Here is a 13,474-nt window from a genome sequence, read left to right on the forward strand (position 1 = left end):
GTAAACACAGTTAACAATTGCATACCTACTGTACTGTCCATTTGATATTTTTTACTCTAGTAGAGTTGAAAACCATCTAACTAACATGGAAAGTGTTTCTAAATAGTTATACAGATTTCCACAAGTCCTAGGAGTATGGGATTCACTCAGCTAGTAAAGGCAAGGAAAATAGGCAACTGAACAACTATTTAAAGTACTCTTGGAACTCTATGAATTTTTATTGTTAATAAATACTTATTAGAGTATTGGAAAAATTATTACACTTTCCTCAGATCTGGGAGGTTTTTCTTAAAGTTACTAGCCATTCGTAGAGGAGCTTGGGATACCTGCCATACATTGTTAACCGTGAAATTGTGATGTGTCTTTAAATTAGCCATTTTTATATGTATTTCTGATGACCCAGTTTATACATCTGAGTGGGTCATGACATTGTCAACTCCATTTGAGCAATATGAGAATAGAAAGTCTACTTGTATTTCTTTAGATTGGAAAAATATATATAGTCAGAATATAGTCATTAACCAAATATTTTCTCCTTAATTTGATGAACTGTCTTCATTTTGGAACTTCCCCCTCTCACCAACTATTTATAGCTCGCTAGTATAAAAGACTTTGTCTTAAATCCTTAAAAGCCTTTGAGAAACATATGCTTGTTTCTATGAGCATTTAGCTCATGGAATGTCTAATATAAAATTGATAGTGGAAAAAGATACATAACCACCCAATTCATTAAACTGACATGGAGTATCATATCTAATTCACTTCTTCTTCTTTCTCTTTCATACTCTACTAAAGTGCCAATTCCAGCCTCTTTTTTAATGGCTTGGTGCTATTTCTTTGGTATTGCTACTTTAGTAGGTAATCAGGTAATATTGTCATCGGATACTCCAGGCACTCTTCACTGGGAATACAGGGAGAAGAAAAGAAATAGGGGTAGTAAATCAATTCATGCATAAACACAAATTGATACAAACACTATAAATGTAGAATATCCTTAATTTTGCATCTCTTTGGCGTAGGGTACTGTTATCTTTGTAACTAAGTTTTCAGCATCATATTTTGTCCGTTTCAGCTTTGTAGAGCCATTCTCTTGCTCTAAGGCCCTCTCTACACATGGTTGGGATTTTTCATATTTGTAGGTGGTTGTTCCATGCAACACAGGCACACCCTCTGCCTTTGATTCACCAAAGCAAATTGATGCATGTATACTTGCATTTCAATTCAATAAACACAGATCTAGAAATATGTTTATGAAAGTATATAAAATATTGAAATATAATTTATTCCATAATAAGTAGATAACTTCACCCAGTGAATAAAATGGTCCTTGAGTAGATTTGAAGATTTAAAAAAAAAAAACACACATTGAGAAGGGAAATAAAGAATAGCATGGCTACGTGACTACATCTTAATTGTTCTCCTGGATCCAGAGTTGTTAATCCAGACTTTGGTGCCCACCCATGGGAGGATTAGTTATCACAGATACAATAGCCTACTTGATGTTTTTGAATTGGACTTACTCTTTAATGTCACTAATGTATTTAGTAAGTTTGTGGGTTTCTCCTGAAATTTGCTTTTATTTACATCTGAAGAAAGTGATTAATATATATATATATATATATTTAGAGAAGGTCTAAACCAACCTGAAAAGGACCAATTGATTCAGTCTATTTATTAAAGAAAAAACAAATTATTATAAAAGAAATAACCAAGATGTGTTGTTTCAAGTTACATAGACAATATGGATAGTCAACTGTACCTTTCAGCTAGTTATCAGATTTTACACATACCTCTGAAATTAATAGACCAGGAAAATCAGTATTTCTTGAAGCTTCATCTGATTGAAATCAAAGTGCATTATTGTCATAGTCTCTTTCCTCTTATCAAAAATGGGCACATGACTGATTACCTTCATCATGCTTCTTTCTTTACGTCCCATGGCCATGGGAACAGAATTAGCAAACGCCTTCACACTAAGACTTATTCACTCAGCAACACGGCAGTGTCTCTGGATATAACTAGACATTTCTCCTACCCCTTTAAAGATGATCATATAAATTCAGAAGTAATTCTTATTAAAAAATATTTGAGGATATCTGGAATATTTTATAAATATAACCTAACAACTAAATTACCCTGTCATTAGTCTCATAAAACTCAATTAAGTAAATTAAAAATTATTTTTTTAAAATTATTATAATTGTTTTAGATTAGCATTATTCTGAATGATGAATTCAGTAACCTAAATTAGGAATTTTAAATATTTCAGCTCAAAGACTGTAGGAGGCTTAAAGAAAATCAAAGTTAGCATGCTACAGGAGTATTTTCCAAAGGCAAACATGATTTCAAATATTTTTGTTCACCACATTAATTTGTTTTAAAGTTATTGAGTACTAATTTGTTATTGCCTGGGAAACCCTACATAGATTTCAAAAGTAAAATCAAATGTTTTTAGTAAAATGTATAATTTACATTTGCTATTAACTTTTTAGAGAGTAAGAAAATTTCATTAATAAAATCCTCCTGCCTTTTTATTACTAATTTCATGACACAGGTGGGGAGAAGAAAATTCTGATTTTAAAAAGTTTTAGACTGCTGTTCCATTGAAACACGCAAAAGAATTAAGTTGTATATGTGTGTGTGTCTGTGTGCATAAGATTAAAAAAATTACCAAAATTAGGTTTATTTTTAAACTTTGATTATTTTATAAGATATCATACGAGAGGTTTTAGGTTGTGCCTCTTTTTTAAGCTGTATTTAGTGTTGATTTGTCAGTTTTACCAAATGAATCAACCAAGTTAAATTATTTAAAATTTAAGGTAACTTTACCATTATGAATAATTCTTTTTCAACCATCAATATAGGAGTTTTTGTAAACTTAGGTCATAAGTTTCCTCTCCAAATTTCTTAAAAACAAAAGGCTTAACCCTTGCTACACAAACACAGATTACTCTTTTTCGGTATATATCTCATTAAGTTCCAAAATGAGCAAGAACTACAGAATTCAAAATACACCTGATCTGTCAGTTTTTTAATTTCCTTGGGCTTTATAATCTATATGATAGAATGTGCAGTGGTAGCTGCCGGAAGGTGACCAAGTTTATCTTATTTATGCCTCCTAGCTTTCTTTAATAAAAAGAATCATTGAGTTTGCATTATTTTAAAGGCCCCCAAATATAGTGTGGTTTCATTATTCACTATTATTATGAATGTTTCAGTTAAAGATATGAAACATGACAATTCAGTGTAAATTTTTTGAAAACTATTAAAATTACAGTCATTATCTAACCTCAAGTACAAAATTGGTCCAGTTCAACCAAAAGGGAATTGTTTTTTAATTTAGTTTTTACCCTAATGTTGAGTTTTAATATATTTGTATTATTTATATATTAATTTATATTTTATGTCTATCTTTAGAGATAGACATGTTTAAAGGGAGTATTTCATCATGGTTTAATGATGTTATCCGTATGATCCTACTTGCCAATTTTACTCCCTCATCAAACTACGTTTTTACCTTCAGTGACATTGTCAACAGCCAGTTGATGGCAACGGACAGCAGATAATTCTGGCTTAAACAATTTTAGGGCAATATGAGTAGTAGGAGAAAAGGTTCCTATCAAATAAATGATTTTCTCAAGAAACAGAGAATATATGTACAGGAAATGTCTGGATGAATAATTTTCTTTTGATTTTCTCTGATTATATCAGGAAATTTTGCCACAGGTTTTATTATTAGTGACTAGGAGAATCCAGAGACCTGGGCTATATTTTGAGATTTTGTGGTAATGAGCTTTGCAACCTAGTTCATTCATTGAACCTCTTTGACTCCCTGATAACAAAATTATCAACTAAATTAGAGAGTTAGACTAAAGGTCCCTTTCAGCTCAAAGTTTCTGTGATTTTTTTAAAGAGATAACATGGTACAATAAAGAGAGCAAGATTTTGTAGTCAAATTGACCAGGAGTCAGCCTAAGTACCTATTTAGCTGTGACTATAATCAGAAACTTTGATACTTGAACTTCCATTCCTTCATTTGTAAATTGAAATTATTAATACCAAATTAGTAATGCCATCGTGAGGTTTGAAATACTGTATGTAAAGCAACCAATAAAGTCAGTAAAGTGATGGCACCTAGTTGTTCAACCAGTGGTCAATGCTATGATTGTTACTCTTTGCAGTCAATGACAGGAATCCTGTAAAATTTACATGAAGAGCGGAAACAGCACTTGACCTAAAGTTTGAGACTTTGGTATTATTAGCAAAGCAAATTCTAGGAAGATAAAGGTTTGGAAGGCTTAGGAGGGAGTTGGACAGCACAGAGAACTGGCTGTAGTTAACATTGTACAGCAAATTAGTCACTTGCACATAACCTACTTGATCGTCCCCACCTCTTTCCCCTTCTGCAGGTGAACGTCCCTTCCATTGTAACCAGTGTGGAGCTTCTTTTACTCAGAAGGGCAACCTTTTGAGACACATAAAGTTACACTCTGGAGAGAAGCCGTTCAAATGTCCTTTCTGTAGCTATGCCTGTAGAAGGAGGGACGCCCTCACAGGACACCTCAGGACCCACTCTGGTAAGTGCCACCAACTCTTTGAGTAGAAAGTAAAATATGAGAACTCAGGAGACTGCTATAGCATAATACAAAGTAACTTCTAACTTTGGTGCATAGCTGGGAATGAGCTAGACAGTATTTTTATTTGTGTACACTGAATAACTGACAAATCTTGCAGGATGCATATGGCCCTTCTTTTTTAGACTTACAGACTTGGCAGAAAGGAGTACTGTCAACTGAAGAGTTTCAAGCCATTGAAGAAAACAGCTGTTATATAAATTTTCTATGATTTTTAAATTTTACAATTATTAATGCAGTAATTATGGTTAATCCAGAATAATGGAAAATCTAGTAAAATATCATCATTACGTGCCGTTGTTACCATAGAAGAGAGGAAACCTGTGGTATTATTTTGACTGATATGGTACCTGGGCTGGAACCTCAGTGGGAAGTCAAATATCACTATTTTTAAACTTGAAAATATTATGCTCATTAGAAAATTGGCTGTGAGAGTGTTTTATGTTTAATTTTAACCCTCCTTGTTTCTTTAACTCTCAAACTATAGTCATTGGATGCTCTCTGAAACTTTTCTCTGCTTCATAAATCATCATTTAAAAATCTAGAATAAGTTTGATTTTATTGTAAATGCCAGAATATAGTGCATACAAGCAAAAGAATGATTAGATACTGAATGAATTTCATTTGGCTTTAGCATGAATTGCCATAACTAAGAAGTTAAAGGTGGAAAATTAATACAGAATGCTCTTCAAGCTAGTTTTATATGCTCCTTCTGTTCATAATGACATATTAAAATTTAATTTTAATATGAAGATATGATGGAAGTGATATCTTCATCTACATTGACAAATTATATTAGAGAGTGCTGTGGGTTGTGAGGTAATGCTCATACTATCTTTCTTTACATTTTTCCTGTTAATCCTTAAGGCTTTACACAGTTTTTTAATGTGAAAGTGAAATAAGGTAAAACTATTCTAGACATTAACTCTTAAATTTGGGGCTGTTACAGAAAAATGAAATTAAGGCAAATATTAAACTTTTAAGTATATATTTTATATTCATCCCTGACTTAAAGCAGTTCACTCATTTCCAACTATCATACATTATATTTTATTTAGAAATTATGCTGTGAAAATTATATCTTAAAGTGGTATTGTTTTATTATAAAAGTATTCTTTATTGAAAGATAATTTTAAGACCTGACAGTTATTTCCTTTAGGTAGCCATGCACTCTGGCTTGTTAAAGTATTATTCAGTTGACCAAGGATTATATAAAACATAGCTTTTCATGAGGATGAAGTTGAGGCAGAAATATAACTTTAAACATCTATTTCTACTGGTCACAAAATTTACAAAACTGTGTTGTTGTTACTATCATGGTTTAGTGTATACATGTAACTTTTACCTGGTGATTGCTAGATTGCTCTTAGAAGGTTCACTGCCTGTTGACACCTCTGGAAGGCATTTGACAGTCATCTCAATTTGTTTCCTTGATTTCCTTTTTGTTCTTTCAAGAGATTTATCCCTGTGGGTAGTGTCTAAGAAGTCAAGACACCTTGGTTTTTGTGTTAGACTAAGCTGGACAGCTACAATTGGTTTCATTATGCAGATTAGGCATGGCCCATATAGGGGTTCCTGGTTGGTGGCTAGTGGAATGAGGGGAGGGAAAGATGTCACCCAAAGTAAGCCCCTTCCACTGGCTTTGCAAGGCCAGACCCTATAATTTACATGGTTCTATATAATTATAAAGCTTATATGCATAAAGCAAAGCTGTTTCTATGAAACTGTAAATTTTGTAAATAAATACATTTCTACTTTGAGGTTCAAAAAAATGACATGGTCCCTTTAACTGCTATTATGCTGATTTTGCATTTTGGTATACTAAGTCATGACTTTTGCAGATATATAAACAGATATGCTCAAATTGGCTAATAAGGGGAGTTTAATGGAGGGATGAGAGGGGGAGAGGTGTATCATCCACTTACTGCATCATCAAGGGGTGAAGTCAGTTCAGACCTACTTCCAACACTAACCATCACCAATGCTTTTCACAATAGATAGAACATAAAACATAGCTTCCAAAGTCCATGCTTCTCTAATTGGTCAGAAGGCTCAAGGTGATCATTATGGCTTTCTTCTTCCACTGCCAATTTCATCTTCCCCTTACTTTCACCCTCTTTTTAGCCCCTGGTCTGGACAGGGTTCTTTATGGGTGATCCTGAATTCCTACAACATTGAGTATTTGGTGGCCCTTTCTTCCTTGGATTACTGTAGTTTTTCAATAACCAGCATTATTGGAGAAGTTTTTGTTAGAGATGCCCCAGTAAATCTCCTGAGTTTCAAACATAGTTGGCCTTGCCCATATCATATAGTAACAACCCCAGATCATTTTGGTAATCTGGAAAAATTACCAGCCAATAGCCCACTTCTCTTCCTGTTAATTCAGCAGCTTAAAATGCCCCAAATAGCCAGGGAGTAGTCTCAGCTTCCAATACAATGGTAAGAGAACTCTGATCCCTCGTGGAAACATTCTTCCTTTGGGCACTGAGATCTCCAAAACCACCAATCCCAAGATTTCAGCACAGGAAGTGAAAATCCCTTAAATGAGTTATTTGAGGTATTTGTGTTGTGGCCACTACTACCTTAACCTCTTTGTTCTCAAACTTATGCATTCTGGCAATGAAGGAGATAGATGACTTTTGGCATTTATCATATCCTATAGAACACACCCAAACTTCTCCCAGCTAGCAACTATACATGAACCACTCCACTGGTTGGCCACTTTACCACTCTATTTAGCCAAATGATTCTGGATGATGTGGCATGAGGTATGGCCAGCGAAATCTATAGGTTTGAGCCCATTTCTATATTTCCTTTGCTGTGAAAAGAATTTCCTAGTTAAAGTCAATATTTTAAGGAATACTATGATAATTGTTAAGGCATTCTGTTAAATCCAGGTGTAGAGGCACATACAAAAGTATTGAAGGAAGGGTAGGTAAATCTATATCCCAAATATCTATTAATTCCTATGAGAATAAATTTCTCCCTCCTTCAGGTTGAAAGAAGTTCATTGTAACCTGCCAGCCATTAATTGACTGGTCGATCACCTTGGAGAATAGTGCTTTATCAGCGTCTCAGCATTGGAAAGTGGTGAACTCAGCAGTTGTGGTAGTTAAATCAGCCATAGAGAGGGGGAAATCTATGTTGTTGAAGCCATACATAGTTTCCACCCTTGTTCCTATTGTCACTTTGTACATGGGCCACTTGAGCAAGCACCAGGGTAGCTAGATAAAGAATCTGACTGTCATTCATAAAATAGATTGTGTTATTGGCTTGGGTCACCCATCACATAATCTTGTCCAGATTACCAAGAGGGTTCTCCACAATGGAAGCCCTCTAGAGGGAATTCACATAGTAACCATGTTGTCACACTTTGTACCTATTCTGAGAGGCACATCTGCATAACTCTCCCAAACCTTCATTCTCCAGTCTTCCAGTCTTGTTTTTCCAAGTCCTTGACCATATGGCCATGCCATGTATCATTACCTCAGCTATCTCTTCTTCCATGCAAACTGTACAATCTGAAATTCTGCTAGGGGGTTATCTTTCACTACTATATTTCAGGGGCAGCCCCCTTCATTGGGCCTATAACACAGTAGTTGCAGCTAATACTAAATACCATACAATTCATTTACAAGCTGGGTTCATGTGCTTTTATCCTACGTTAATTGGTCATCGAGAACACCCCATGAGGCCCGATTGTGAGAGACTGTGAAGCAGTAGTAGCAGGTATCAGAAACACGTGAGCTATTTGCTCATGATGTATACTTGGTCTTCCCAAACCTGTGTGATCCAAGTTTCATTTAACAATGAAATGCTCTTGTGCACGTCTTATTTTATGATATGTTGAATCGGATTAACACATAGTTCATTTTGTCTAGTTTGGGCCACATAGTCTTTTGGAGTCCCATGACCTAATACTCAGTCTTAACAAGAGTCCAATAACAAATTAAGAGCTGCTTTTCAAATGGCAAATCATTACTGAGAAGATCACATATCTTTACTCCACTAGGGATTTGCATTCTGATGCTTCAGTGGCAGATGTCATACACCATCTTTGCTTACCACAGATATTTCCCAAAATCATTACATTTCTGGATCTTAGAACCAAAGGTCTAAATAGCAGCTTTCATTACAGCAGAGGTACACTGCAGATTCATTTCTTGCCCCAGTCCTCTCTCAACGTTGGCAGCCTTGTTGACTATCTAGTACATGCATCAGAGCAGAACACCCAAACGTGGTATATCTTGCTTCTAAAATTCAAAGAGGACACCACATTTTCTGCCTCCTTCTTCATAATGAAAGGTACAAGGTGCAACAACTTATCATTTACTATAGAGGCTCTATTTCAACATGCCTACATTGCTAGGCACCTAAAATTTCACCAATGCGGCAAGTCTCTAAACTTTTCATAGAGATTATCTCCTATGCCCTAATATATGTCTTACTGAGGCATCTTAAGTGTTTACTACTTCCTGACCCATCACCAAATCCAATTAGTATAATACTATGAATGTAATGTTCCATCTCGGTGTTATGTGAGATGTCAAGATGAACCAGATTTCTTTGGACTATATTATGACAAAGAGAGAAGAGTTGACCTAGCCTTAAGGTAAGATAGTGAAAGTATGTTGACTCTGCATTGTGAAGACAAACTGCCACTGATTATCTTTGTTGATAAGGAATTACTTTTAAAAGAAATTAAGTCAGTAGCTCCATACATGGTATCAGGTACTATGTTAATATGCTCCAACAGAGATACTACTACTAGAACTGCTTCTGTAGTTGGCATTATGATGTGATTAAACTGTCATTCATCCATAGAACCATCTAGGTCTTGTATTAGCCTAACAAACAGCTTAAACGGGTATGTAGTAGAAGTGACCACCCTAGCATCCTTCAGTTCTAGTTTATTATCTTGGGAGAAATGATAGGTCTAGGGCTGCAATCTCCTATATGGTAGCCACTAGTCACATGTGGCTGTTAAGTACCTTCATATGGTTAATGCCACATGCTGAAATTATATTTAAATATATTATGAAAATTAATTCCACCTGTTTAAAATGTGGCTATTAGAAAATTTTAAATTATATATGTGATTCATATTTTCATTGGACAGCACTATTCTTGGCTTTTTATAATAGACCTCCTGCCATGGGTCAGGGAACCAGTGTAAGGGTTCTTCCCATTACTAAATGCATTTATTCCTATGATACTATAAGATGGACTTGAGTGAAGTCTCCATATATATCTTGACCTCCATAAGCTCCCAGTTTGACTGGTGGGCCACGGTGGTATTTTGGGTTCCAGGGATTAATGTCAATTCAGAGCTAATCTAATACAATTGTCTAATAACCTGCAGAAGGATTTGGTATTTTCCTTCTCCCAATTCACAGTCACCCTCATAAATGGCCACAGGTGATTCTGTAATGGCTTAGAGGAAAATTCATAGCATACAGAGGTGGCCAGGTTTCAGGGCCCTTCTGAAAGGGACTCTGTCTCCACCTAAGATTATGTGACTCTGAATATGTGAATAGATTTAGGTCTGGGCAGCGGATAAGAGATCATGAATCCCACTACGGCAACTAAAGTTGGGTTTTTGCCCACAAGACCTAGACTTTTTCTGTCCATGTAAGACAGTTAGCAGCTTGGCAGTCTAACCATCATTTTCATTCTTGGAGGATCTGTAATCCATTAGCCATTTCCATAGAACCCTGTGGCACAAAACACATTGTTATCCCATCCCTGTGGCTTGTTAAGATAACTGCACTTCCTGAAATTAATTTCTACCACAAAGCCTCTGCCATCTCAGAAGATCACGTTGGATACATTTAAATTAGGGAGCCCAGATCTGTTGGTAACATCTATCATTGTTCTCTCCAGCCTAGAGAAGACAGTTACCAGGAAGCTTTTCAAGCACGCTGGTTCTTTCCTCACCAATGTAATTCTTTGGTGAGGCCCTTCCAGGGGTATGGTTAGGGGAGGACTGAACAGGGTCATTCATAATAGATCCTTTCCAATATTACTTGAGCTTTTGGACTTCTATTTTGGTGTGCCAAGAAAATTCTGCCCTTTCAACTTTTCACTGTGTAAGCCATCATTAAATCAAGGATTCAATAAACCAGTCACTCCTACCTGCTCAAGACAATATATTAAATCCCAAATTCCAGATGAATGCACCTATATTGATAAATTTGGCCTGATCTAGCATTTTAGTTCATCTTCTTGGTATAAAACCCTTAGAATCAATCCATTTCCTTACATGCCATCTGGACTCCTTACTGATACAAATTGGTAAAGTTTTGCAATTCTTTCAGTGTACAGGCTGTCACCTCCTAAATATCCCTCGATTTTGGCTATATTAGTATCTAACTTGGTATGAGCCTGGAGGGCCATGAGTGGTAACAGAAATGAGTCCTGAAAAGAATTGCCATTCTCTGATTGAGTTCCTGCCTCAGCTGAAGCAGTTGGAAGTCCTCTTACTATACGGAAAGGCTGATTTATGGGACTGTTGGTTTCCTTAAATGGAATGGTAGGGAGTGAAGACAAATGTGTCTTCTGGCAAGGATGGTTCAGGAGGGTTTAGGGGTTCAACATTCTGAACCTCAGTATTTGATTAGATCGTAACAACCCTTGTTTCACTCTTTCCCCATCATTACCCTGTTACCAAGACCAAATGGTATTGGCTTTGCCCATTTTATTTAATATGGCCGTTTCATAACCCTTCAAATCAGATTCTGGAGTTGGTCTTCTGCCTTATTTGCCCTGAGCCTTAAGTAAATAAGGACTCTCTTAAAGCTAACAGAGAACTTTGATATTTCACCGCTGTTCTGACTTGAGCATTCAGGACCTTCAATTTGTCTTTTCTCCTTTGTATAATCCTTCAGGCCATCAGAAGTAGCCATGTAACACTACAGTCTTCACATTAGACACCACCATTGTTCCTTCAGCAAGTAAAGACCACAACTCCTAAAGCTTTGCCTTGCATCTGCACTTCATACTACCATCAGTGACAATTTGAATAATCATGTTGCTAGCACATGTCTAGAATTACCAGGATTTCACTAACTTCCTGATAAGGAGGCCATGCTATTCTCTTCAAACATGAGAAACTCAATGCCAGAATGCCATTTTGTCTGAGGCCTTGGGCCACTCCTGCTACCAATAAGTATCAATCAGAGCCCTGATAGGAAAGCAGTAAGACACTCAAATGGGGAAAATGTGGAGACATTCATAAAAGCACTAATATTTACAAGATAAGGGGTAGGCATAAAGAAAACCAACAAGGGATGGTTGCAATCCCATGTCTGAAGAGGTCACTGGAATTAGGAGATGTAGGAGACAGTCTTGAAACTGACCTTCAGTAGAGGAATGTACCCCTGCTAACCTGTGACTGAGGAATAAACACCTTGGCCTCACTCTTTCCACCCCTCCTGTCTTGCTGATGCCTTACATTAAATGAGCATAACCAGAAGCCAGAGGAAAAAGGAGCCTATTGATGAAGACAATAGAAATTAGCTTTCTGCAGGAGTAGAGCAGAGCAGAGTGAAAATGGCTATAGAGGTGAAAGAAAATATGCCACAGATTGATTACATTTAAGAACTAGTGCCTAAACTTACTAGTATAGGGTATTAAGTGTAATGTAATGATTTTTAATTCTAATTTCTGTTTTTTATAAATATTATTATTAATACGAAGTATCTTGCTTCCTTCTCTTCCATCCCAACCCCTACTTTGGGTAATGAGTGTTCATTGTTTATTCTATTTAGTTAGCTATTGTGTTCTACAGTATTAATACTGCATCTTTGCTTCCTGTGTTTTAGATTTGAAAATTTTCCATGTAGTAGGTTGGTAACAATGAGCCCAGTATTGATGTGCACTTACATATTTCTGTGAGATTTTATATCTATCAGTTTAAGAAAAATATCTGGAATACAGTATACATTCAATAAATGCTAGCTCGCTCTTTCTTTCTTTCTTCCTTCCTTCCTTTCTTTCTTTCTTCCTTCCCTCCCTTGTAAGATCCCATATAAGCTGAAAGTTTCTATTTGGAACTCTCTTGCATACTCTAGAGGACACCAGGTAGTGTCTTGATTTTGGTTGCATAGCCCCAATAGTTACATTATTGACAGGTAATGTCTGGCATTTCTTGAACTCTCCATAGGCATGAGGCACTGTGCTAAGCACTTCCTATGGATTATTCGTTTAATTAACACTCTTTTACCTGACATGAGCAAAACCAGGTAGTTTATCAATTACAAACAGTACGTCTAGCAATATGGGAAATTCTTTTCATAAAAAAGGTCCTTAACATTTAAAAATATAAACATTGGGATGGCCAAAAAGTTTGTTCGGGTTTTTCCGTAAGATGTTATTGGCCAACCCAATATAAAATATGTATTTAATCTTTAAAAAATATATATATATATATATAAGGCCAGGCCCTTTCCTTTCAGTGAGGAATTTAGTTATGGAATTCCAAGTAATTTTCCTGGCCTAAACCACACTCATATCACATCATCTCAATTCCATTTTCAGTTTCTTTAAGAACTTAAAGACCTTTTGAAGCAATCAGACTTCTATTAAATTTTTTAAAGATTTTTCTCACTAATTTTTAAGATTACCTTTGCCTACCTCCAATTCATTAGCAGTTTTTTTTCAACTCACCTTTATTGAATTTTTCCATAGTGGTAAAATTAGTTTTTATAGAAAGAACTTTCTTCTGTACTTATTTTACTGGAATATGTATATTTGAAAAATTTACTTAATTATGATAACAGGTACAGCTGGCATAAATGGGTTTGGCTAGAATCATAACTGACTGAACGTGAGTATCCGGT

At 35.7% G+C, this 13,474-nt stretch overlaps 1 protein-coding gene across 3 annotated transcripts in view; it reads left to right on the forward strand.

Moving 5' to 3' along the window:
• The window catches only part of IKZF2 (IKAROS family zinc finger 2), a gene marked incomplete at both ends in the record, with an annotated part of 166,081 nt that overhangs the window by 101,887 nt on the left and 50,720 nt on the right, over positions 1-13,474 (forward strand). For all 3 annotated transcript variants that reach the window (XM_082631275.1, XM_082631273.1, XM_082631274.1), the window contains one exon: positions 4,410-4,577. In XM_082631275.1, coding sequence (XP_082487401.1) covers positions 4,410-4,577 — 168 coding nt within the window. The remainder of the gene's footprint in view (positions 1-4,409; positions 4,578-13,474) is intronic.

The sequence above is a fragment of the Mesoplodon mirus genome, assembly GCF_964341445.2.
Source record: "Mesoplodon mirus genome assembly, chromosome: 8".
Taxonomy (NCBI): Eukaryota; Metazoa; Chordata; class Mammalia; order Artiodactyla; family Ziphiidae; genus Mesoplodon; species Mesoplodon mirus.